This window comes from Ambystoma mexicanum, chromosome 13, assembly GCF_040938575.1.
Source record: "Ambystoma mexicanum isolate Mex_15411 chromosome 13, UKY_AmexF1_1, whole genome shotgun sequence".
Lineage (NCBI taxonomy): Eukaryota > Metazoa > Chordata > Amphibia > Caudata > Ambystomatidae > Ambystoma > Ambystoma mexicanum.
The window spans coordinates 830,177,149-830,203,559 of record NC_090938.1 but is presented as its reverse complement, the minus strand read 5'-3'; the positions used below and the strand labels follow the sequence as shown (position 1 = coordinate 830,203,559).

The following is a 26,411-nucleotide window of genomic DNA, read 5'->3' as shown; positions in this document are numbered from 1 at the left end:
GAATTTTGCTCGCATGTGTAGGAGTCAAGGGTTCACGGAAAACAACCAATTTTTAAGAGGGGGGATTTTAAACCTGCCTGCATATTTGCAGCAGTATAATGATGGGTTTGCTCAGATTCAAACGATGCAACAGCAGCAAGCGCCAAGAGAGCAGCAAGGCTTGCAGACACAGCAGTTAGCAGTGGCTCCAACACAAGGGCAGTCGCAGCATGCGCCCATGCAGATTCAACAGAGTACAAGTGCAGGGCAGTTAGCAACACCTAGGATAGGGAGTGTCACAGTGATTGGAGGGAATCCATTTTCAGGTAACAAAATGAGTCTGTACCCACAATAGGACAGCTCACTGGGGGACTTGATGTGTTCAGTCCTATCCGTGATGCTGAATCCTCATGAGGAACCAAAGGTAGCTGTCACTATAGGGGGCAAAACATTTTTGTTTTTAGTAGACACGGGTACAACGTGCTCATGCATACATGAGGGAAGGTTTTTAATGTCTGGCACTGCCATGAATACTCAAGGCTTTTCAGGAGCTAAAAGTCGAGTTCCTTTCACTGAAGAGTTACCAGTTTCTATAGGAGAATGCGACATGAAGGTGCGGCTGCTATACTCTAGGCAGACACCTGTCAATATATTGGTTCGAGATTTGATGACAAAGCTCAATATGACGATCTCGTTTACCGATTAAGGCATAGTGTGCTCAACTCCAGGGGTGCATTACTTAAATGTGTGTGAAATCATTAGAGCGTTTGCAGGACAAGTAGCCATGAGAGCAAGACCTTTAGAGCCAGAAGTCTTTCATTATGGAGTACGTGTTCTATTGACATATCTGCCAGGCCTAGCAGGCAAGGCAATGAGAATACCTAATGAATTTCTGTTTAGATCAAAGATACCTATGCGCGAAGAAGTAGGGCAAGTATTTCCCTTGGAATTACAAGCAGCCATAGTGCGAGGTGAAATGGATTTGCTTGATGGGAATGATGAGAAAGGCAGACAATGGTGTGCAGTGATTGCCATTGGAGAAGGTTACAGATTAACTGACGTCACCGATGAGGACATGTTTGACGATCACTTCTCTGATGAAAAAGTAATATTTGAGATGAGTATTACTTATTGGGTGAGAGCAATCAAACGAGAGGTACCTCAGAAAATGATGTTGGCACAGCAACTTCCCGAGTATTTTGAGGAAGGCATGGCAAAAGTGCCAGCTTCATTATGAACTACAGGCCCCTATGACATAGGCCTATTGAAGGGGGTTGGAGAAGTGAAGATTAAACTGAAACCAGGAGCAATTTTACCTCAAGCACGACAGTATCCCATGTCTCGAGAGGCGGAGGAAGGTATTTTCAAAACAATTTCTGCCATGATGGAGCAGAGCATTTTAGCGACGTCAGAGTCACTGTGTAATACTGCTCTGTATCCTATCAAAAAATCTAAGGGGGAGGTCACGATGTTTAATCCAAGACCTATGCTCAATAAACCAGATTGTAGAGGCTGAGTTCCCTCTAGTCCCAAAACCGTCTACAATTCTATGCAATATACCTGTTGGAGCACGATATTTCATTGTGATTGATTTGAAAAATGTGTTTTTCTCAACCCCATTGAACAATGACTCACAGGATATGATAAGATATGGCATTTGTAATGTGCCTATACACAAGTGTTTCAAGGCGCGACATGATCTGATGTCATTTACATTCAGACAAACGCGATAGAAAAGTACTTGGCTGCCCCAGGGGTATTGCGAGTCTCCATCAATTTTCAATAGCGTCCTGCAGATGGACTTGAACAATATTGATTTGGAAAGTGTTGTTCTGAAATACGTAGATGACATATTAGTTTGCAGTACTACAGAGGAGGAGTGCAGACGTGATTCTGTCCAGCTGATGATAATACTTGCTGACAAAGGATATAAGGTTGACAAGGAAAAGTTACAGTATTGTCAACAAGAAGTGTACATAGGCCAATTGATTTCACAAGAAGGAAAGAAGTTCACTCCTGAGAGGGCAGAGGCTATTTTGAAAACTGCAAAACCACACACGACAAAACACATGCAAATGATTTTGGGATTATGCAATTACGTCAGAGCATCAGTCTTTGATTACAGTTCATATATAAGGCCTTTATTACAGGCTTTAAACACAGGAAAAAATCGTGTGGACTGAGAAAATGGAGGAAGCATTTGAAGAGCTGAAAAAAGCTATTTGTACAGCTCCAGTTTTAGGGATTCCTAATTATGCTGAGGAATTCTTTTTATTCTCAGGTGGCACTGTTATGACAGCAGTCCTCATGCAGAGAACCACATTGGGGTACAAGCCCCATGCATATTACAGTGAGATTTTAGACCCAGTAATGAGAGATCACTTCCTGTGCGAACAGTCTTTGGCTGCCGCTGTGTTCGCCATAGAGAAAGCTGCAAGCATAGTGATGGGATGTTCCATGATGTTATTTCTAGAGCATGCACTATTTGCTATTCTAAAGAAACCTACGGGCACATTGACTTCTCAAAGAGCTTCTGCCTATGAGGTAGTGATATCAAATCCAGCGATTAAAATAGTTAGATGCAGAGTAGTGAATCCTGCCATGTTTGTAGCTGAACCACTGGTAGAGGATGTGCATGCGCATGATTGTGTGAACTATGAAGAGTTCTATGATGAAATCCCAAGGATAAAAGAAAATGCTTTAGCAGGAGGAGAAATTGTTTTTTATTGACGGTTCTTTGAGAATCGATCAAAATGATGGGCAGAGATATACAGGTACCGCTGTGGTAAAATACACAGCTAATGGGGAGTTTCAGACATTGGTAAGTGCACAACTACCGTCTCACTATTCAGCACAAGACCAGGAAGTAACAGTGTGCAGCGACTTTGCCTATGTGACGTCAACAGTGCATGCAGGGTTAGCACGTTGGAAAAGGAGGGGCTACGTCCGAGCGGATGGCATGCCAGTGCAGCATGCAGCCTTATTGGATACGCTTATTAAGGCACTGCAACTACCAGTGGCCATCGCGGTCATTAAATGCACAGCTCACACTAAAAAGACAGACTTTATTTCACTCGGAAACCAAGCAGCAGAAGATGAAGCGAAAATCGATGCATGTTCAGAGAATATAATGTTCTTTGAAACACTTGATGTAAAAGAAAAAATGGTTGTGTTGATGAATGTGGTTGAAAAATATAGTGATTTGTCGAAAACACAGTTTATGGAGATTCAGGGGGAAGCACCTCAAGATGAGAAGCATTTGGGGACATGAAGAGGGTGTTCTTTAAACCCCTCTGAAGCATTGTGGTGACAGGGCAGCACTGGTAAACTGGTGATGCCTGTAGCCTTACTGAGGGTGGCGCTGAACATCTACACTACTCTGCGCACACAACTAGGGAGAACCTTGCTGCAACAATTGCTGAATATTGGTTTGTACCAAATCTGTTAAAGCATGTTGCCTTCTTTATGATGAACTGTATAATTTGTCCAAAATTCACGGCTGGGCATACACTGCGCACAGTTAGGGGGGTTTTATTCCGAGACCTATTGGCCCCTTTCAGCATTTGCATATCGACTATGTTGATATGATTCATGTATGTAATGGATACAGATACATGATTGTTGTGGTGTGTCCCTTTTCAAGGTAGATTGAGGCAGGTCCCTGTATGCATCCAGACTCCACCTGTGCAGCTACATTTTTGGTGTGGGAAGTGTTTCCGAAATGGGGAGTATATGAGGTGATAAGGTCAGATAATTGTCCGCATTTTGTGAACCAAACCTTTGAGCAGGTCAGCTTGTTGCTTGGTATAAAGCACAAGTTTTCCTCAGCTTATCATCCGCAAGGAAATGGGATCTGTGAGAGGCTCGACGGCTTGCTTAAGGAAAGGATGGCCAAGTTGAAGCTTACACTGAAGAAAGGGTGGTTGCATTGCCTACCATGGGCATTATATGCTTTGAGGAACCAACCAGGTTCTGACCACCATCTCACGAGATTGTCACTGGGAGGTGGATGAGAATGCCCCTAATGCCCCCATCCAGAATTAAAAGTGATGCTCACTCAACTGCAGATTTGTTTGCATGGAAATGCATGATTATTTTAACTGTATGACTTGCAGTATTTCTGTTATTTCAGGACAGCTGCAGCAACAAGGGTGCAGGGCAGTACAGAAAACAGAAGGAGATGCTTCAACAAATCAATTTAAAGACCTTTCTCTTCCCAAATTATTCGACGGAGATGAGGTCTTAATTCGGAACCACATGAGAAAAAGGTGGGACAAACCTTGTTTCAACTGACCATTTATCATAGTGATGTCACGCCGTCTGCTGTCAAAGTGCAGGGTAGGCGTGCTTGGATTTTTATTGGAGATGTCAAGATTTTTACTGGAGAAACCATTCTGCCCTCTGCACCCCACCGAGAAGCAAGTACAAGCATCAGGGAAGAACCACAGCACGTGCAGACGAGATCTATGATGAGGCGGAAGCTGACAAATAAGAAAGATGAAAAGTGTTGGACTGTGGCTTGATTCGGGATACTCCTTTTTGCTGGCTTTGAAAAGGTTAAGGGAAGCAAATTCGAACATTCTGTGCAAATCTGTTGCAGTGTTAAGGGAAGATATATAAATTCTTAAAGCCACAGTGGCTTATTGACTTTGGACTGAGGCATGCTTAAGCCTTGATAAGAACAGAGAAGCCAGACTCTGATTGTGGCTTTGATGACTGGAAGAGGGTGCAGTTTCCTGATTCATTCCATACTCAGTTCTTGTTCGGATTTGCCCATGGTGTTATCCAATGACAACGTTTCAAGAATTATATTTGAAGTTTTTCTCTATGTGCTGCGCTCATATCCAGCGATTGTGTGGAGAACTTCTAATATACGTACATTTTTGCAAGATCTTAAAAAATTGCCCGATTGTAAGGAGACTACTTGCAGCAATTATGGAGCAAGTGTTGCAGTTACCTGAGTATAGTGGGGATAGCACATATGCCCCTGTCACCTGAGGATGCACCCATACTTGTTGGAAGGGTTTTCTTTCATCTGATTGAAGAATACCCACATCTTGTTGGCAGACACAAGGATATGCTCACATTTCAAAGGGATCTCATTAACACTGAAAATCTGAGTGAGATCTTGGAGAGAATAATTATCCAAGTAAGCCTATATTCCGAGAGAAGCCACAGGACGGTGGTGTGAACATTTCCTTCGAGGGACAGATCGAGAAGGTTGCTGGCGAAGACAGACATTTTGTTTTATGCTGAAAGAGTTTCACCATGTCGTCTGGTTTAAAGCAGATTTGAGGAGTGGACTGGGAGTTGATATATATTGTGGAACTGATCTAGACATATTGAGAGCAGCTTTCTTCTTGCTGGAGAGATTTATATTTCGATGGTTAAAAACGAGTTCCAGGAAGAATAAAGGTTGAGAGTTCATTTCTATTATTCAGCAAGCAGACCAGTGGATCAAGAACGAAGGTGCCAAGGCAGGACAGCAACTTCCAGGAGGAGTGCGTAATGCTGATGTATTAAAGAATTACTTTTTCCTTCCTTGGTCAATAAAGATGGGTAGTACCAGTAGCAACTTTGTGATCCCGGACGCAGAAAGACATTCACCTTGTCCACGGATTAGGTGTTGTGCATCAACATACCTTTGCTTTATTTGTGGTTGCATTCTTTTTATAATTATATTGCTCTCACTCACAGTCTGCACATCCTACTACCTTGATATACATGGGGCTAAGACTCCAGTGAATCTTCCTGAGCAAAGGGAAGTAGCAATTGTGGCAACTACTAGGCATTCAAGACCCTGTGTGGTTATTCCTGTTCCAAAGAAAGATGACCCACTATTTGAGTCTGAGATAAGTGCCATTAGCAATCATTCACATGCAAGAAAGGTTGTAGAAACCATGGTTGGACACAAGAAGCAGGTCTGGCAAAATGGGCAAGATGAGAGGTTGCAAGACAATGTGCCTATATAAGTAATTCATGGAAATACACCTGCTCCTGTAATGAAGAACCCAAAGGTAAATCCTAGAAGACAGACATATATGGAGTTTATGTGAGACATGTATATGCCTCAATGGGCATTTGAGCAAAGGAAGCTCTCTGACCTTTCTCCTACCATGGGAACATTAACAGGTGTACCTCATCCACTGACAGATGTGCCTATGATCTATCCAGAAAGAAGGAGTTATGCTGGTACATGTCATGACATGATTCTGAAAGGTTACATGAGGAGAAGGAGATCTAAATGAAACAATCAATAAGATGATTTTGAGCTAAATGATTATTTGGACAGCACAGAACACTTGGGAAATAACATTTGGTACCAGCATATGAAAGAAGTAGGAAGAAGACCCTTTCATGAGGAATGCTTTGTGTGTGCACTCCTGCCATACAGTAGGGGGAAGTCTAAAATCTTCATAGCTATCGAAATTGACGTCCAGACAGCCCATTGTCTTTCACGCATAGCACTTTGCAAAACCAGAGGCCAGTTCATGTGTCGAGATGCCTACCCCAAATGGGCAACTGAATGGACAGATCCAGATGAAGATGACTATGTGCAAGATACTAAACCAAGAAATAAAGCCCACACTAAGGATCATGTGATCAGATATGAGAAGCCTGGAGTAAAAAGAGCTGGAATGAGATGGGAGGTGAACAAGAAATTGGAGGTCACAGGAAAATCTGCAGAGGACGATCGAAGATGGAAAAATAGAGGTGAAATGCAGATCTAGGGATCTGTGTTATCACCCGATGGATGGGAAGAAAGAGTGGTCGTCTGCAGAGTCTGGGTGATCATTGGATGCTATAAACCAGTCATTGACAATATGCAGAATGGCCGTAAGCCATTATGGCCAAGACTTGCTAAATTACTGACTTGGGTTGAAGACAGAGGAGGACCTCTGCAGATTGTACCCTTGGAAAGTTCAAAGCTGTGCTTCAGAAAGTGATCATGGACCATTATTGGGCTTGTGCAGCCAGAGCCTATGTCAGATTGCACGCACACTGGTGAATGTCCATGTTCCAGCTTAAGTGATCCCAAAAGGTGAATTACATATTGACAATTTCCCAATAATAAACATGTTCCAGTCAACATACAATACTGTCCCCACCATCTCAAGATGGCCACCGTCTTTTTCACATTTCTATGTGTCCTCATGCTAACCTTTCCCAAACATTTGCAACACAACAACGAAGCGTGCACACCCGCAGCGTCTTCGCAGACTATCGCCAGTTGTTCCAGGTAAGCATGGCACGCTGTAACACAGCTACATAGCCGTAAGAATCAACACTAGCCCATTCTGATCATGATTCTCTACTATCTTTTACAGCGCACAGTTTGCGCTTTTAACAATCTGAATCCGGACGCATCAGTCCATACTTCAAACTCAAAGGTAAGATTTACCTATACTTGTGTTGCACACCATAATTACGGTGCAGTAGTAGTGAGAATTAGGTTTTACCACCCCACCTACATATTATCATTTTTTTGTTTTAGATTACACATTGGCAACAACAGACTCCGGCCAGTCCGCTTGATTGAACCAGAAGTTAGCACTTATAGAGTGTTTAGTCACAAACAGTTCTATAACCACCATTTACTTGGCTAATTTAGATTATTTTCTTTTCCTTTGCGCTGCAATTCCCCATCATATGTGGCAACACTAAAACACGTATGTACATGCAAACTATACCTAATATGGATGCAGAAGGATTATTTCGTGAACATAACGAATGACCTGCATGCATATTGCCCCTTCTGCCAATGCTGGGCTATGACAATGGCAACTACGCGCTGTTTCTTGATTGTTAACTTACTGCATTTGACAATTTGATATTGATCACTTTTCAAACATGCAATTGATGGCTCCTATAAACATAATGCATTGTGGAATGATTATCACGTGAAATGATATGTGTACTCACGGTTAATTGCTTGTAGTCTTACTAATGATGCAACATTGTTCCAATCAGTAATTGGCTAAGAAAAGGCGTCACCCAGCATGAGCTGGCCCTGAGGAAGGATACAAATCCGAAATGCATCGGCCAATGACAGCTCATTTGATGCATCTGCCAGAACAGTGACTCATAACTGTAGAACGCCAATGTGGAAAGAAATAAGCTCATTTTGAAAAATCACCCGATTTAGAGGCAATCTTTTGAGATAAATCATTCAAAAGAATTCACAAAGAGAATGACACCAGACTGTGGTATTTGGGAGTGCAGCCCGTACCGCTGGCTTCACGGCCAAGGTCTTCTTCTCGTATACACCAAGGTAGGCCCACAATCTAATTACTTATGTCACTGAATATCCAAGGTGGCAAGAATACTAGTACTGTTTACTTTCATATTGGCTCTTCACCTAGTGCCGTAGACACTCACTACTCTGTCTCGGCTTCTATTCCTTATGTAAAAGCGCCTGGGTGTAACAGCGCCTGGGTGTAACAGCGCCTGGGTGTAACAACGCCTGGGTGTAACAGCGCCTGGGTGTAACAGCGCCTGGGTGTAACAGCGCCTGGGTGTAACAGCGCCTGGGTGTAACAGCGCCTGGGTGTAACAGCGCCTGGGTGTAACAGCGCCTGGGTGTAACAGCGCCTGGGTGTAACAGCGCCTGGGTGTAACAACGCCTGGGTGTAACAGCGCCTGGGTGTAACAGCGCCTGGGTGTAACAGCGCCTGGGTGTAACAGCGCCTGGGTGTAACAGCGCCTGGTTGTAACAGCGCCTGGGTGTAACAACGCCTGGGTGTAACAGCGCCTGGGTGTAACAGCGCCTGGGTGTAACAGCGCCTGGGTGTAACAGCGCCTGGGTGTAACAGCGCCTGGTTGTAACAGCGCCTGGGTGTAACAGCGCCTGGGTGTAACAGCGCCTGGGTGTAACAGCGCCTGGGTGTAACAGCGCCTGGGTGTAACAGCGCCTGGGTGTAAAAGCGCCTGGGTGTAACAGCGCCTGGGTGTAACAGCGCCTGGGTGTAACAGCGCCTGGGTGTAACAGCGCCTGGGTGTAACAGCGCCTGGTTGTAACAGCGCCTGGGTGTAACAACGCCTGGGTGTAACAGCGCCTGGGTGTAACAGCGCCTGGGTGTAACAGCGCCTGGGTGTAACAGCGCCTGGTTGTAACAGCGCCTGGGTGTAACAGCGCCTGGTTGTAACAGCGCCTGGGTGTAACAACGCCTGGGTGTAACAGCGCCTGGGTGTAACAGCGCCTGGGTGTAACAGCGCCTGGGTGTAACAGCGCCTGGGTGTAACAGCGCCTGGGTGTAACAGCGCCTGGGTGTAACAGCGCCTGGGTGTAACAGCGCCTGGTTGTAACAGCGCCTGGGTGTAACAGCGCCTGGTTGTAACAGCGCCTGGGTGTAACAGCGCCTGGGTGTAACAGCGCCTGGGTGTAACAGCGCCTGGGTGTAACAGCGCCTGGGTGTAACAGCGCCTGGTTGTAACAGCGCCTGGGTGTAACAACGCCTGGGTGTAACAGCGCCTGGGTGTAACAGCGCCTGGGTGTAACAGCGCCTGGGTGTAACAGCGCCTGGTTGTAACAGCGCCTGGGTGTAACAACGCCTGGGTGTAACAACGCCTGGGTGTAACAGCGCCTGGGTGTAACAGCGCCTGGGTGTAACAACGCCTGGGTGTAACAGCGCCTGGGTGTAACAGCGCCTGGGTGTAACAGCGCCTGGGTGTAACAGCGCCTGGGTGTAACAGCGCCTGGGTGTAACAGCGCCTGGGTGTAACAGCGCCTGGGTGTAACAGCGCCTGGGTGTAACAGCGCCTGGGTGTAACAGCGCCTGGGTGTAACAGCGCCTGGGTGTAACAGCGCCTGGGTGTAACAGCGCCTGGGTGTAACAACGCCTGGGTGTAACAGCGCCTGGGTGTAACAGCGCCTGGGTGTAACAGCGCCTGGGTGTAACAGCGCCTGGGTGTAACAGCGCCTGGGTGTAACAGCGCCTGGTTGTAACAGCGCCTGGGTGTAACAACGCCTGGGTGTAACAACGCCTGGGTGTAACAGCGCCTGGGTGTAACAGCGCCTGGGTGTAACAGCGCCTGGGTGTAACAACGCCTGGGTGTAACAGCGCCTGGGTGTAACAGCGCCTGGGTGTAACAGCGCCTGGGTGTAACAGCGCCTGGTTGTAACAGCGCCTGGGTGTAACAGCGCCTGGGTGTAACAGCGCCTGGGTGTAACAGCGCCTGGGTGTAACAGCGCCTGGGTGTAACAGCGCCTGGGTGTAACAGCGCCTGGGTGTAACAACGCCTGGGTGTAACAGCGCCTGGGTGTAACAGCGCCTGGGTGTAACAGCGCCTGGGTGTAACAGCGCCTGGGTGTAACAGCGCCTGGGTGTAACAACGCCTGGGTGTAACAGCGCCTGGGTGTAACAGCGCCTGGGTGTAACAGCGCCTGGTTGTAACAGCGCCTGGGTGTAACAGCGCCTGGGTGTAACAGCGCCTGGGTGTAACAGCGCCTGGGTGTAACAGCGCCTGGGTGTAACAGCGCCTGGTTGTAACAGCGCCTGGGTGTAACAGCGCCTGGGTGTAACAGCGCCTGGGTGTAACAGCGCCTGGGTGTAACAGCGCCTGGGTGTAACAGCGCCTGGTTGTAACAGCGCCTGGGTGTAACAGCGCCTGGGTGTAACAACGCCTGGGTGTAACAGCGCCTGGGTGTAACAGCGCCTGGGTGTAACAACGCCTGGGTGTAACAGCGCCTGGGTGTAACAGCGCCTGGGTGTAACAGCGCCTGGTTGTAACAGCGCCTGGGTGTAACAGCGCCTGGGTGTAACAGCGCCTGGGTGTAACAGCGCCTGGGTGTAACAGCGCCTGGGTGTAACAGCGCCTGGGTGTAACAGCGCCTGGGTGTAACAGCGCGTTGATGCCTCTGGGCATTGTGTGCTTAATAAATGTACTAAATAAATAAAATAATCATCGGCAATATCACACCAGGTCGACCCCCCCCTCCCCTTGAAAGCATCACCATAGGAAGACCCTCCTAGCCAAGGTTACCGCGTGCTCTCATTGAGGTGCATTTGAAAGTCCTTTCGGAGAGAATATTCTTTAAACTATTTTGGTAATACTACTCTTGACTACAAGTGTTTCTACTTATCTTTGCAGATACATGAAGTTTTTGGAGATTTATTGAGACAGCTGCTGGAGGTTTACTGCTCCTGATGAAGGGAGATATCCCCCGAAACGCGCGCAGATGAATATTAGTCATCATTCTTTCATGATTTATGTACTAATAAAAGACTGACACTTGTTGGCATACTATATATCAAAGTGCATCCAATTGTATGAAAATTGTTCAGAACTAAAGTTTTCACTGAGTTTTCCTCCGTAGAGATGGTGTGCAGGGGACGGGAGTGTCCTCTATTTTAAAATACTACTTTTCTCTCGGTATTTTCGTTACTAGCACTTTATTTTTGATGTGACGGAACTACCGTCATTTTTACCACACCGCTGAATTCCCAGTTTGGGGATTCAAAGCCAGCAAAAAGTTGGAGGCAAATCATCCACTTTTCTTTAAAAACTCTGCAGAATTACCACTCGTTGCAAATCCGCCAAAATCCCTGTGGTGTCCTACGGGCTTCAGAAATGGGAAACGACCCTGTCCTGTGGGTAGTAGTTTCCAATGTCATGAAGTAAGTAAGTCAGAGTGTGGTAGTTGCCGTTGCCAGGATGAGTCAGAGTGTGGTAGGAGCCATTGCCAGGATAAGGCAGAGTGTGGTAGTCGCTGTTGCCAGGATAAGTCAGAGTGTGGTAGTTGCCGTTGCCAGGATAAGTCAGAGGGCCTCATTACACGGATGGCGGAGAACCATGGCGCTATTAGCGCCATGGTTCATGCCGGTAAAATACCGGCACCGCATTGGCGGAAAGGGGAATTACCCCTTCCACCATTGCCCTTCCCCATTCCCATTTTTGCTCCATAGGGCTCAATGGGAATGGGGAAGGCGCTAATTACGGTACTGCAAATTGCGGTACCGTAATTAGCTCCCTGGGTGCCTTTGCGGGTTGGTTTTTAACGCCTGCAAAAATCCCCCAACCCGCAAAGGGACCTCGTAGTAAGGCGGTAGGGGTTTACCAGTACCGGTATTTTACCGGTACCGGTAAATCCTTACCGCCATCCGTGTAATGAGTCCCACAGTGTGGTAGTTGCCATTGCCAGGAAAAGCCAGAGTGTGGTCGTTGCTGTTGCCAGGATAAGTCCCAGTGTGGTAGTCGCTGTTACCAGGATAAGTCACAGTGTGGTAGTCGCCGTGGCCAGGATAAATCACAGTGTGGTAGTCGCTGTTACCAGGATAAGTCACAGTGTGGTAGTCGCCGTTGCCAGGATAAATCCCAGTGTGGTAGTCGTTGTTACCAGGATAAGTCAGAGTGTGGTAGTCGCCGTTGACAGGATAAGTCACAGTGTGGTAGTCACCGTTGCCAGGATAAATCACAGTGTGGTAGTCGCTGTTACCAGGATAAGTCACAGTGTGGTAGTCGCCGTTGCCAGGATAAATCCCAGTGTGGTAGTCGTTGTTACCAGGATAAGTCAGAGTGTGGTAGTCGCCGTTGACAGGATAAGTCACAGTGTGGTAGTCGCCGTTGTCAGGATAAATCACAGTGTGGTAGTCGCTGTTACCAGGATAAGTCACAGTGTGGTAGTCGCCGTTGCCAGGATAAATCCCAGTGTGGTAGTCGTTGTTACCAGGATAAGTCAGAGTGTGGTAGTCGCCGTTGACAGGATAAGTCACAGTGTGGTAGTCGCCGTTGCCAGGATAAATCACAGTGTGGTAGTCGCTGTTACCAGGATAAGTCACAGTGTGGTAGTCGCCGTTGCCAGGATAAATCCCAGTGTGGTAGTCGTTGTTACCAGAATAAGTCAGAGTGTGGTAGTCGCCGTTGACAGGATAAGTCACAGTGTGGTAGTCGCCGTTGCCAGGATAAATCACAGTGTGGTAGTCGCTGTTACCAGGATAAGTCAGAGTGTAGTAGTCACAGTTGCCAGGATAAGTCACAGTGTGGTAGTCGCCGTTGCCAGGATAAATCCCAGTGTGGTAGTCGTTGTTACCAGAATAAGTCAGAGTGTGGTAGTCGCCGTTGACAGGATAAGTCACAGTGTGGTAGTCGCCGTTGCCAGGATAAATCACAGTGTGGTAGTCGCTGTTACCAGGATAAGTCAGAGTGTGGTAGTCGCCGTTGCCAGGATAAGTCACAGTGTGGTAGTCGCCATTGCCAGGATAAATCACAGTGTGGTAGTCGCTGTTACCAGGATAAGTCACAGTGTGGTAGTCGCCGTTGCCAGGATAAATCACAGTGTGGTAGTCGCTGTTACCAGGATAAGTCAGAGTGTGGTAGTCGCCGTTGCCAGGATAAATCCCAGTGTGGTAGTCGTTGTTACCAGAATAAGTCAGAGTGTGGTAGTCGCCGTTGACAGGATAAGTCACAGTGTGGTAGTCGCCGTTGCCAGGATAAATCACAGTGTGGTAGTCGCTGTTACCAGGATAAGTCAGAGTGTAGTAGTCACAGTTGCCAGGATAAGTCACAGTGTGGTAGTCGCCGTTGCCAGGATAAGTCACAGTGTGGTAGTCGCCGTTGCCAGGATAAATCACAGTGTGGTAGTCGCTGTTACCAGGATAAGTCACAGTGTGGTAGTCGCCGTTGCCAGGATAAATCACAGTGTGGTAGTCGCTGTTACCAGGATAAGTCAGAGTGTGGTAGTCGCCGTTGACAGGATAAGTCACAGTGTCGTAGTCGCCGTTGCCAGGATAAATCACAGTGTGGTAGTCGCTGTTATCAGGATAAGTCAGAGTGTGGTAGTCGCAGTTGCCAGGATAAGGCACATTGTGGTAGTCACTGTTGCCAGGATAAGTCACAGTGTGGTAGTCGCCGTTGCCAGGATACAAATGTGTCATCTTTTTCTGTAGAGGCAAAAAAAGCTCATTCACAGCCATAGGAGCTCAGATGCCAAAGCGTTTCCAAAACAAGTTTCATTTTCAGGGCTCAGCCCTTAGCAGCATGTTCTGTGTGTCTGGGCTGCGGTGAGGGGTGTCCTCTAGAGATCCTACCACACAAGTAATCCCATGGTAAGCCCACGGGACCGAGTGGGGGTACGAGTCAATGATTTACCGCCAAATTACCGCCAAACTCATCATCAGGCAGAGAGTCTGCTAGAGACTTATGTATGTACAATTTCGTGAAATAAAGGTCACTATTATTCTAAAACTGATTAACTATAATGTATCAATTTAGAGATTGACAACAAATATTTTTTCTTTGCACACAAAAAAGCGTTGATTAATGGAATATGGAAATGGCGTGGTCTTCGCTTGTGTTCTAAGTGAATGTAATCGTTGTTGTCCGCATGATTTATCCGACACAGCAGCATGTTCAAAGGAAAAGGAGAACACGTTCCTTATAATGTAATTGCGGGAAACCTTTGAAAGAATGATGACCTAATGTGGCAGTGGGGGGGGGGGGTCAGTGTGTCCATGGATATGTTATGCAAATTAGAACGCTGGAACCTGTGTTTCTCAACATGGCGTCTACTTAACATGCTGCATGTGACGTCAGCATGTCATGTTAGCTGCCATGACATCATCACACACATACATGATGACGAACTGTGTTTATCTCTATGTTAAAAGTATCTTAATTAATGTTCTTTTTCCCACTTCATTTCTCTAAGAAAATACATGTGACTATTTCTCTATAAAAGGTTGTGCAGCGAGTGGCGCACAGCTGTGCAGCCTTAGAAGAATGTTGGGAGTAGATTATGTGTCAGGAGTGCAGTTGTAGGGAGCTATTGCTACATATAGCGGCTGGATATTAGCTATAACAGTTTCAGGTCTGGGCTGTACGTCTATCCTTTCTTAAATGATCAATCGTTTTTCTTATAAACATCCTGTGTGTTTGAAAGACTCGAAGACACCGTCACTATTCATTATCTCTCGAGTATTATTGGTGAAAAATAATTCCATGACTGTAGAGAGGACTGGCACACTGAGGGGCATCCATGAAGGCTGGCATATAACCATGACAGTAGAGAGGACTGGCACACCGAGGGGCATCCATGAAGGCTGGCATATAACCATGACAGTAGAGAGGACTGGCACACCGAGGGGCATCCATGAAGGCTGACAGAGAGAACCAGGACAGTAGAGAGGACTGGCACACTGAGGGGCATCCATGAAGGCTGGCAGAGAACCATGACAGTAGAGAGGACGGGCACACCGAGGGGCATCCATGAAGGCTGGCAGAGAACCAGGACAGTAGAGAAGACGAGCACACTGAGGGGCATCCATGAAGGCTGGCAGAGAGAACCAGGACAGTAGAGAGGACGGGCACACTGAGGGGCATCCATGAAGGCTGGCATATAACCATGACAGTAGAGAGGACTGGCACACCGAGGGGCATCCATGAAGGCTGACAGAGAGAACCAGGAATGTAGAGAGGACGGGCACACTGAGGGGCATCCATGAAGGCTGGCAGAGAGAACCAGGACAGTAGAGAGGACTGGCACACTGAGGGGCATCCATGAAGGCTGGCAGAGAACCATGACAGTAGAGAGGACTGGCACACCGAGGGGCATCCATGAAGGCTGACAGAGAGGACAGTAGAGAGGACTGGCACACTGAGGGGCATCCATGAAGGCTGGCATATAACCATGACAGTAGAGAGGACTGGCACACCGAGGGGCATCCATGAAGGCTGACAGAGAGAACCAGGACAGTAGAGAGGACTGGCACACTGAGGGGCATTCATGAAGGCTGGCAGAGAACCATGACAGTAGAGAGGACTGGCACACCGAGGGGCATCCATGAAGGCTGACAGAGAGAACCAGGACAGTAGAGAGGACTGGCACATTGAGGGGCATCCATGAAGGCTGGCAGAGAACCAGGACAGTAGAGAGCACTGGCACACTGAGGGGCATCCATGAAGGCTGGCAGAGAGAACCAGGAATGTAGAGAGGACGGGCACACTGAGGGGCATCCATGAAGGCTGGCAGAGAGAACCAGGACAGTAGAGAAGACGAGCACACTGAGGGGCATCCATGAAGGCTGGCAGAGAACCAGGACAGTAGAGAGGACTGGCACACCGAGGGGCATCCATGAAGGCTGACAGAGAGAACCAGGACAGTAGAGAGGACTGGCACACTGAGGGGCATCCATGAAGGCTGGCATATAACCATGACAGTAGAGAGGACTGGCACACCGAGGGGCATCCATGAAGGCTGACAGAGAGAACCAGGACAGTAGAGAGGACTGGCACACTGAGGGGCATCCATGAAGTCTGGCAGAGAACCATGACAGTAGAGAGGACTGGCACACCGAGGGGCATCCATGAAGGCTGACAGAGAGAACCAGGACAGTAGAGAGGACTGGCACACTGAGGGGCATCCATGAAGGCTGGCAGAGAACCATGACAGTAGAGAGGACTGGCACACCGAGGGGCATCCATGAAGGCTGACAGAGAGAACCAGGACAGTAGAGAGAACTGGCACACTGAGGGGCATCCATGAAGGCTGGCATATAACCATGACACTAGAGAGGACTGGCACACTGAGGGGCATCCATGAAGGCTGGCATATAACCATGACTGTAGAGAGGACTGGCACACCGAGGGGCATCCATGAAAGCTGGCAGAGAGAACCAGGACAATAGAGAGGACGGGCACACTGAATGGGCATCCATACCGACTGGCAGAGAACCATGACACTAGAGAGGACGGGCACACCGAGGGGCATCCATGAAGGCTGGCAGAGAGAACCAGGACAGTAGAGAGGACGGGCACACCGAGGGGCATCCATGAAGGCTGGCAGAGAGAACCAGGACAGTAGAGAGGACGGGAACACCGAGGGGCATCCATGAAGGCTGGCAGAGAGAACCAGGACAGTAGAGAGGACGGGTACACTGAGGGGCATCCATGAAGGCTGGCAGAGAACCAGGACAGTAGAGAGCACTGGCACACTGAGGGGCATCCATGAAGGCTGGCAGAGAGAACCAGGAATGTAGAGAGGACGGGCACACTGAGGGGCATCCATGAAGGCTGGCAGAGAGAACCAGGAATGTAGAGAGGACGGGCACACTGAGGGGCATCCATGAAGGCTGGCAGAGAGAACCAGGACAGTAGAGAGGACTGGCACTCCGAGGGGCATCCATGAAGGCTGGCAGAGAACCAGGACAGTAGAGAAGACGAGCACACTGAGGGGCATCCATGAAGGCTGGAAGAGAGAACCAGGAATGTAGAGAGGACGGGCACACTGAGGGGCATCCATGAAGGCTGGCAGAGAGAACCAGGACAGTAGAGAGGACGGGCACACTGAGGGGCATCCATGAAGGCTGGCAGAGAACCAGGACAGTAGGGCACACTGAGGGGCATCCATGAAGGCTGGCAGAGAGAACCAGGAATGTAGAGAGGACGGGCACACTGAGGGGCATCCATGAAGGCTGGCAGAGAACCAGGACAGTAGAGAGGACTGGCACACCGAGGGGCATCCATGAAGGCTGGCAGAGAACCAGGACAGTAGAGAGGACTGGCACACCGAGGGGCATCCATGAAGGCTGGCAGAGAGAACCAGGACAATAGAGAGGACGGGCACACTGAGGGGCATCCATACCGACTGGCAGAGAACCATGACACTAGAGAGGACGGGCACACCGAGGGGCATCCATGAAGGCTGGCAGAGAGAACCAGGACAGTAGAGAGGACGGGCACACCGAGGGGCATCCATGAAGGCTGGCAGAGAGAACCAGGACAGTAGAGAGGACGGGAACACTGAGGGGCATCCATGAAGGCTGGCAGAGAGAACCAGGACAGTAGGGAGGACGGGCACACTGAGGGGCATCCATGAAGGCTGGCAGAGAGAACCAGGACAGTAGAGAGGACGGGCACACTGAGGGGCATCCATGAAGGCTGGCAGAGAGAACCAGGACAGTAGAGAGGATGGGCACACTGAGGGGCATCCATGAAGGCTGGCAGAGAACCAGGACAATAGAGAGGACTGGCACACTGAGGGGCATCCATGAAGGCTGGCAGAGAGAACCAGGACAGTAGAGAGGACGGGCACACTGAGGGGCATCCATGAAGGCTGGCAGAGAACCAGGACAGTAGAGAGGACTGGCACACTGAGGGGCATCCATGAAGGCTGGCAGAGAACCAGGACAGTAGATAGGACTGCACACTGAGGGGCATCCATGAAGGCTGGCAGAGAGAACCAGGACAGTAGAGAGGACGGGCACACTGAGGGGCATCCATGAAGGCTGGCAGAGAGAACCAGGACAGTAGAGAGGACTGGCACACTGAGGGGCATCCATACCGACTGGCAGAGAGCCATGACACTAGAGAGGACGGGCACACCGAGGGGCATCCATGAAGGCTGGCAGAGAGAACCAGGACAGTAGAGAGGACGGGCACACCGAGGGGCATCCATGAAGGCTGGCAGAGAGAACCAGGACAGTAGAGAGGACGGGAACACTGAGGGGCATCCATGAAGGCTGGCAGAGAGAACCAGGACAGTAGAGAGGACGGGCACACTGAGGGGCATCCATGAAGGCTGGCAGAGAGAACCAGGACAGTAGAGAGGACGGGCACACTGAGGGGCATCCATGAAGGCTGGCAGAGAGAACCAGGACAGTAGAGAGGATGGGCACACTGAGGGGCATCCATGAAGGCTGGCAGAGAACCAGGACAATAGAGAGGACTGGCACACTGAGGGGCATCCATGAAGGCTGGCAGAGAGAACCAGGACAGTAGAGAGGACGGGCACACTGAGGGGCATCCATGAAGGCTGGCAGAGAACCAGGACAGTAGAGAGGACTGGCACACTGAGGGGCATCCATGAAGGCTGGCAGAGAACCAGGACAGTAGATAGGACTGCACACTGAGGGGCATCCATGAAGGCTGGCAGAGAGAACCAGGACAGTAGAGAGGACGGGCACACTGAGGGGCATCCATGAAGGCTGGCAGAGAGAACCAGGACAGTAGAGAGGACGGGCACACTGAGGGACATCCATGAAGGCTGGCAGAGAACCAGGACAGTAGAGAGGACTGGCACACTGAGGGGCATCCATGAAGGCTGGCAGAGAGAACCAGGACAGTAGAGAGGACGGGCACACTGAGGGGCATCCATGAAGGCTCGCAGAGAGAACCAGGACAATAGAGAGGACGGGGACACTGAGGGGCATCCATACCGACTGGCAGAGAACCATGACACTAGAGAGGACGGGCACACCGAGGGGCATCCATGAAGGCTGGCAGAGAGAACCAGGACAGTAGAGAGGACGGGCACACTGAGGGGCATCCATGAAGGCTGGCAGAGAGAATCATAATAATAGAGAGGACTGGCACACTGAGGGGCATCCATACCGACTGGCAGAGAACCATGACACTAGAGAGGACGGGCACACCGAGGGGCATCCATGAAGGCTGGCAGAGAGAACCAGGACAGTAGAGAGGACGGGCACACTGAGGGGCATCCATACCGACTGGCAGAGAACCATGACACTAGAGAGGACGGGCACACCGAGGGGCATCCATGAAGGCTGGAAGAGAGAACCAGGACAGTAGAGAGGACGGGCACACTGAGGGGCATCCATGAAGGCTGGCAGAGAGAATCATAATAATAGAGAGGACTGGCACCCTGAGGGGCATCCATACCGACTGGCAGAGAACCATGACACTAGAGAGGACGGGCACACCGAGGGGCATCCATGAAGGCTGGCAGAGAGAACCAGGACAGTAGAGAGGACGGGCACACTGAGGGGCATCCATGCAGACTGGCAGAGAGAATCATGATAGTAGAGAGGACTGGCACACTGAGGGGCATCAATGAAGGCTGGCAGAGAACCAGGACAGTAGAGAGGACTGGCACACTGAGGGGCATCCATGAAGGCTGGCAGAGAACCATGACAGTAGAGAGGACTAGCACACTGAGGGGCATCCATGCAGACTGGCAGAGAGAATCATAATAATAGAGTGGGCTGGCACACTGAGGGGCATCCATGAAGGCTGGCAGAGAACCATGACACTAGAGAGGACTGGCACACTGAGGGGCATCCATGAAGGCTGGCAGAGAGAGCCAGGACAGTAGAGAGGACTGGCACACTGAGGGGCATCCATGAAGGCTGGCAGAGAGAACCAGGACAGTAGAGAGGACGGGCACACTGAGGGGCATCCATGAAGGCTGGCAGAGAGAAGCAGGACAGTAGAGAGGACGGGCACACTGAGGGGCATCCATGAAGGCTGGCAGAGAGAACCAGGACAGTAGAGAGGACTGGCACACCGAGGGGCATCCATGAACGCTGGCAGAGAGATCCAGGACAGTAGAGAGGACGGGCACACTGAGGGGCATCCATGAAGGCTGGCAGAGAGAACCAGGACAGTAGAGAGGACGGGCACACTGAGGGACATCCATGAAGGCTGGCAGAGAACCAGGACAGTAGAGAGGACTGGCACACTGAGGGGCATCCATGAAGGCTGGCAGAGAGAACCAGGACAGTAGAGAGGACGGGCACACTGAGGGGCATCCATGAAGGCTGGCAGAGAGAACCAGGACAATAGAGAGGACGGGCACACTGAGGGGCATCCATACCGACTGGCAGAGAACCATGACACTAGAGAGGACGGGCACACCGAGGGGCATCCATGAAGGCTGGCAGAGAGAACCAGGACAGTAGAGAGGACGGGCACACTGAGGGGCATCCATGAAGGCTGGCAGAGAGAATCATAATAATAGAGAGGACTGGCACACTGAGGGGCATCCATACCGACTGGCAGAGAACCATGACACTAGAGAGGACGGGCACACCGAGGGGCATCCATGAAGGCTGGCAGAGAGAACCAGGACAGTAGAGAGGACGGGCACACTGAGGGGCATCCATACCGACTGGCAGAGAACCATGACACTAGAGAGGACGGGCACACCGAGGGGCATCCATGAAGGCTGGAAGAGAGAACCAGGACAGTAGAGAGGACGGGCACACTGAGGGGCATCCATGAAGGCTGGCAGAGAGAATCATAATAATAGAGAGGACTGGCACACTGAGGGGCATCCATACCGACTGGCAGAGAACCATGACACTAGAGAGGACGGGCACACCGAGGGGCATCCATGAAGGCTGGCAGAGAGAACCAGGACAGTAGAGAGGACGGGCACACTGAGGGGCATCCATGCAGACTGGCAGAGAGAATCATGATAGTAGAGAGGACTGGCACACTGAGGGGCATCAATGAAGGCTGGCAGAGAACCAGGACAGTAGAGAGGACTGGCACACTGAGGGGCATCCATGAAGGCTGGCAGAGAACCATGACAGTAGAGAGGACTAGCACACTGAGGGGCATCCATGCAGACTGGCAGAGAGAATCATAATAATAGAGTGGGCTGGCACACTGAGGGGCATCCATGAAGGCTGGCAGAGAACCATGACACTAGAGAGGACTGGCACACTGAGGGGCATCCATGAAGGCTGGCAGAGAGAGCCAGGACAGTAGAGAGGACTGGCACACTGAGGGGCATCCATGAAGGCTGGCAGAGAGAACCAGGACAGTAGAGAGGACGGGCACACTGAGGGGCATCCATGAAGGCTGGCAGAGAGAAGCAGGACAGTAGAGAGGACGGGCACACTGAGGGGCATCCATGAAGGCTGGCAGAGAGAACCAGGACAGTAGAGAGGACTGGCACACCGAGGGGCATCCATGAACGCTGGCAGAGAGATCCAGGACAGTAGAGAGGACGGGCACACTGAGGGGCATCCATGAAGCCTGGCAGAGAACCATGACACTAGAGAGGACTGGCACACTGAGGGGCATCCATTAAGGCTGGCACAGAACCATGACACTAGAGAGGACTGGCACACTGAGGGGCATCCATGAAGGCTGGCAGAGAGAACCATGACACTAGAGAGGACTGGCACACTGAGGGGCGTCCATACAGACTGGCAGAGAGAATCATGATAGTAGAGAGGACTGGCACACTGAGGGGCATCCATGAAGGCTGGCAGAGAACCAGGACAGTAGAGAGGACTGGCACACTTAGGGGCATCCATGAAGGCTGGCAGAGAACCATGACAGCAGAGAGGACTGGCACACTGAGGGGCGTCCATGAAGGTTGGCACAGACCCATGACAGCAGAGTGGACTGGCACACTGAGGAGCATCCATGAAGGCTGGCACAGAACCATGCCAGCAGAGAGGACTGGCACACTGAGGAGCATCCATGAAGGCTGGCACAGAACCATGCCAGCAGAGAAGACTGGCACACTGAGGGGCGTCCATGAAGGTTGGCACAGACCCATGACAGCAGAGTGGACTGGCACACTGAGGAGCATCCATGAAGGCTGGCACAGAAGCATGCCAGCAGAGTGGACTGGCACACTGAGGAGCATCCATACAGACTGGCAGAGAGAATCATGATAGTAGAGAGGACTGGCACACTGAGGGGCATCCATGAAGGCTGGCAGAGAACCAGGACAGTAGAGAGGACTGGCACACTGAGGGGCATCCATGAAGGCTGGCAGAGAACCATGACAGCAGAGAGGACTGGCACACTGAGGGGCGTCCATGAAGGTTGGCACAGACCCATGACAGCAGAGTGGACTGGCACACTGAGGAGCATCCATGAAGGCTGGCACAGAACCATGCCAGCAGAGAGGACTGGCACACTGAGGAGCATCCATGAAGGCTGGCACAGAACCATGCCAGCAGAGAAGACTGGCACACTGAGGGGCGTCCATGAAGGTTGGCACTGACCCATGACAGCAGAGTGGACTGGCACACTGAGGAGCATCCATGAAGGCTGGCACAGAACCATGCCAGCAGAGAGGACTGGCACACTGAGGGGCATCCATGACAGCAGAGAGGAGAAAGAATCCTGTGGAATCCATGAGAGTAGAGGGGCGTGATGGCCTGGCCATGTGTGAGGGCGCAGCCGGTCGCTGTGTATATGCTCAGGGTGGGGTAGCAGCTCAGGGTAGGGCAGCGACTCATGGTGGGCAGCGGCTCAGGGTGGGGCAGCGATTCAGGGTGGGGCAGCGGCTCATGGTGGGGCAGCGGCTCATGGTGGGGCAGCAGTGCAGGGCATCGACTCATGGTAGGGCAGCGGTGCAGGGTAGGGCAGCGACTCATGGTGGGGCAGCGACTCATGGTGAGCAGCGGCTGAGGGTGGGGCAGCGACTCACTGTGGGGCAGCGGTGCAGGGTAGGGCAGCGACTCATGGTGGGGCAGCGGTGCAGGGTAGGGCAGCGACTCATGGTGGGGCAGCGACTCATGGTGAGGCAGCGGTGCAGGGTAGGGCAGCGACTCATGGTGGGGCAGCGGTGCAGGGTAGGGCAGCGACTCATGGTGAGGCAGCAGCTCAGGGTGGGGCAGCGACTCGGGGTGGAGCAGCGACTCAGGGTGGGGCAGCGGTTCAGGGTGGGGCAGCGACTCAGGGTGGGGCAGCGACTCAGGTGGGGCAGCTCACATACTTTAGACAGGGCAGCACACAGGCTCAGGAAGGAGAGAGGGGCAAATTCTCGGCATGGTTGAAGCACACAGTTATTAGAGGGACAGCGTACATGCGTAGGGCAGCACACGAGCTCAGGGCACGACACCACACCAGCCCAGGGTGGGACATCAGACTCAAGACGGGGCAGCACACGGGCTCGGTAAGCGGACAAGCATTGCATTAAGACGGATTAGAAATCGAGGGGGGCTCTCCTTAGGGGCATGTCCTGCTCAGGCCACGCCCCCTAACGAGAGCCCCCCTCACCCGGCAAGCCCCGGGCCACTTAAAGCCCTGGAGTAGCACACATGCTCGGGATGGTGAAGCGCACAGTCATCATAGGGACGGCTTACAGGCTCAGGGCGGACCAATCATATAAGGGCATGGGGGAAGTTCACAGGCCCAGATCGGGGCAGCCCACAGGTATCAGGATGGGCAGCCCACAGGTATCAGGATGCGGGCAGCCCACAGGCTTCACAAGGGGAGAAGTACACATGCTCAGAATGGCTGGGGTGTCTCACAAGCTCATCAGGGTAAGTGCACAGGCTTAGGGATGGGAGCAGCTCACAGGCTCGAGGAGATGGGAAGTACAGATGCTCACCATGGCTGTAGCCCTCCAAATCAGAGTGGGGACAGCTCACAGGCTCAGGACAGGAGAAGCACTCTGGCTCAAAAGAGAGGGCCTCACGGGATTAGGACAGTGGCACCTGACAGGGCCACGATGGTGGCACTTCATAGGCTCAAGATGGTGGCAATTTAGAGGCTTAGGGCCCGATTCATAGAATTATTTGCGTGAACAATAGGGTCCTTGCGCGCCAAACTGCGCACAAATCTGCGCTCGTGGATTCATGGAATCTAATATGTAGTACTTTTCATGGACCTGCGCGGAGTGCGTGCAGGCTCGGCACGTCTCTTCGAGCCCTCGAGGGCCTTGCGTGAGGCTCCACGCAGAGCATGGGCATGGCTTGCGCAGAGGGCTGGGAAGGGGGCGAACACTAAAAATGGGAAAGTTCTTGCTCCAAATTGGGCATTCTGACGGATGACCAGCAGGCAGTCCCTCGCACGCCCACGATTGCGTGGCGCGACATGTATTCATGGATTTTCTATATGCATGTTGTCGGGTGCCGGAAACAGTTACGGGGGACCCCAGCCCGCACAGTGTCCCCGAGATGCAGACCTGCTTGCGGCGGACCCCACGCACTGTTTGAAGGGTGCGTATGTTCGCACCTGGGGAGCACGCAAAGGTGGCTATTCTGGCTATTTTTGCTTTGCATGTGGGCGTGTCAGGGGCATTCCAGCTGCGACTTGCTACCACAGTTACTTTGCACTGTAAATTCCATGAATATGCGAGCGCGCATTTTTCATTCTCCGCGCAGGCTCGCACGCTGCCCTTGCAGGATTTCTGCACACATTTCCATGAGTCGGACCCTGAATCATGGAATTGTTTGCGTGTAAAGCAGGGTTTTGCGGGCAGAACGGCACGCGCATCCCCCTTTTACACGCACGTAATTCCTTGAATCAGGGTCACAGAGAGGATTTTGGAGAGCAAACCGCTGGGGGGCTAAAAGTACTAGGAAGGTAGAGGGCGGCCGCCTTTGAGGAGGCCAGGCACCCCCCTCAGAGCCGCCCCTGCATGACTGAACGCAAAGCGGCCCTTTAGGCGGTGTTTTAAATCATCCTGCAGCCCCCCTACAATTACGCGCCTTTACGATCAACCAGTATAATGGCCCTCATTTTACCTCCCTCCAAATGCTAAAAGGCGGAGTCGGCGCCACTCGGCCAGAGCTGCTAACTCCCTGATATGTATATAGATAGATACACACACGGATGATAGCGCACACCAGGCTGCTAATGCATGCGATCAGCGCTGTAATTACTGGTAACATGTGGAGTGTTTAAAGCATACTCTCAATGATTCAAATATAAAACAATGTGACTTTATATTATTATAGCAGTACAACTACCTATAAGGATTCTTATAGCACTAGAATGACTGTACATATTTATATAATTAGTGTTATTATACAATGCATGTTCATATAATGGATATTCTAGTAATATCACCACTACACACACTTGAATAGGACAGAGCGCCGGCTGGCGTGGCCGGTATCATTTACGTTGAATGTTGTTATTGGTCTTATTAATTAGACATTATTATTATGCTGGAAATAATACTCCGCGTTACTCCTGCTCCTCGGGATCAGGGGTGGCGTTACCTGTCAGCTGCATGCCGAGGAGGGTCAGGATCAGGAGACTGCTGCCCATCGCGGGGGCGCCGGGGGTCGCCATCCCTCTGCTGGAAGAAGTGGCCGTCCCGGGCGGGGGCGGCAAAGGGTTTTATACCCCCTGCTGATTGACGTGCTCCCTGGATGACGTCACCGGCACCGAACACCCAATCTGAATGCACCCTAGCCAGGGAGGTCTGGAGGGTGTGTCTCCTCCTTCCCCCACCACACCCCCCCCTCTCACGTGCTGGCCCTAAAGGGTGATAAGCGATATGTGCTCACAGAACCGCTAATCTGGGGGGGCGCGGTGGAGGGGGGTTAGAGAGGGAGTCACACCTTCCTCGCTCCATCGTACGTGACTAAGTGTTGTGTCAGGTAGACTTTCTAGTGCTGCGTTTGGAAGTGAGTGCTGAGAGGCGCCTGAGAGGCGCCTGGGGCAGGTGTCCTCCCAGGAGAGAGACAGGAATGCCTGGGTGCGGCCCCCCTTAGGCACCCACAAGGGCAAGGCCGGACAGGTCCGCTTTCCACGAGCAGGCCAGGCTCCTTCCGTAAACAGCCAGGTAGAGGTAGGGTATCTCAGTGGGATACTGCACCTACTGCACAGCTCTCACACCCTGTGTGAAAGCTGCTGCTGCCAAGACCTGTGTGCATGCTGCACATCCAAATAACGATGATAACTCATCGTGTCAATGTTCCTGCTGCAGAGATGTGTCTGTATGCTGCAGATGCCGGTACCTGCTGTTAGGGAGATTTCTCAAGAATGTG

General features: G+C 51.2%; 1 protein-coding gene across 2 annotated transcripts in view; it reads right to left on the bottom strand.

Annotated features, from left to right (window-relative positions):
* The window catches only part of LOC138522078 (streptococcal hemagglutinin-like), a 97,071-nt gene extending 71,328 nt beyond the window's left edge, over positions 1-25,743 (bottom strand). For both annotated transcript variants that reach the window (XM_069635316.1, XM_069635317.1), the window contains exon 1: positions 25,638-25,743. In XM_069635316.1, coding sequence (XP_069491417.1) covers positions 25,638-25,710 — 73 coding nt within the window. In that variant the 5' untranslated portion in view covers positions 25,711-25,743. The remainder of the gene's footprint in view (positions 1-25,637) is intronic.
* Positions 25,744-26,411: the final 668 nt, after the last annotated feature.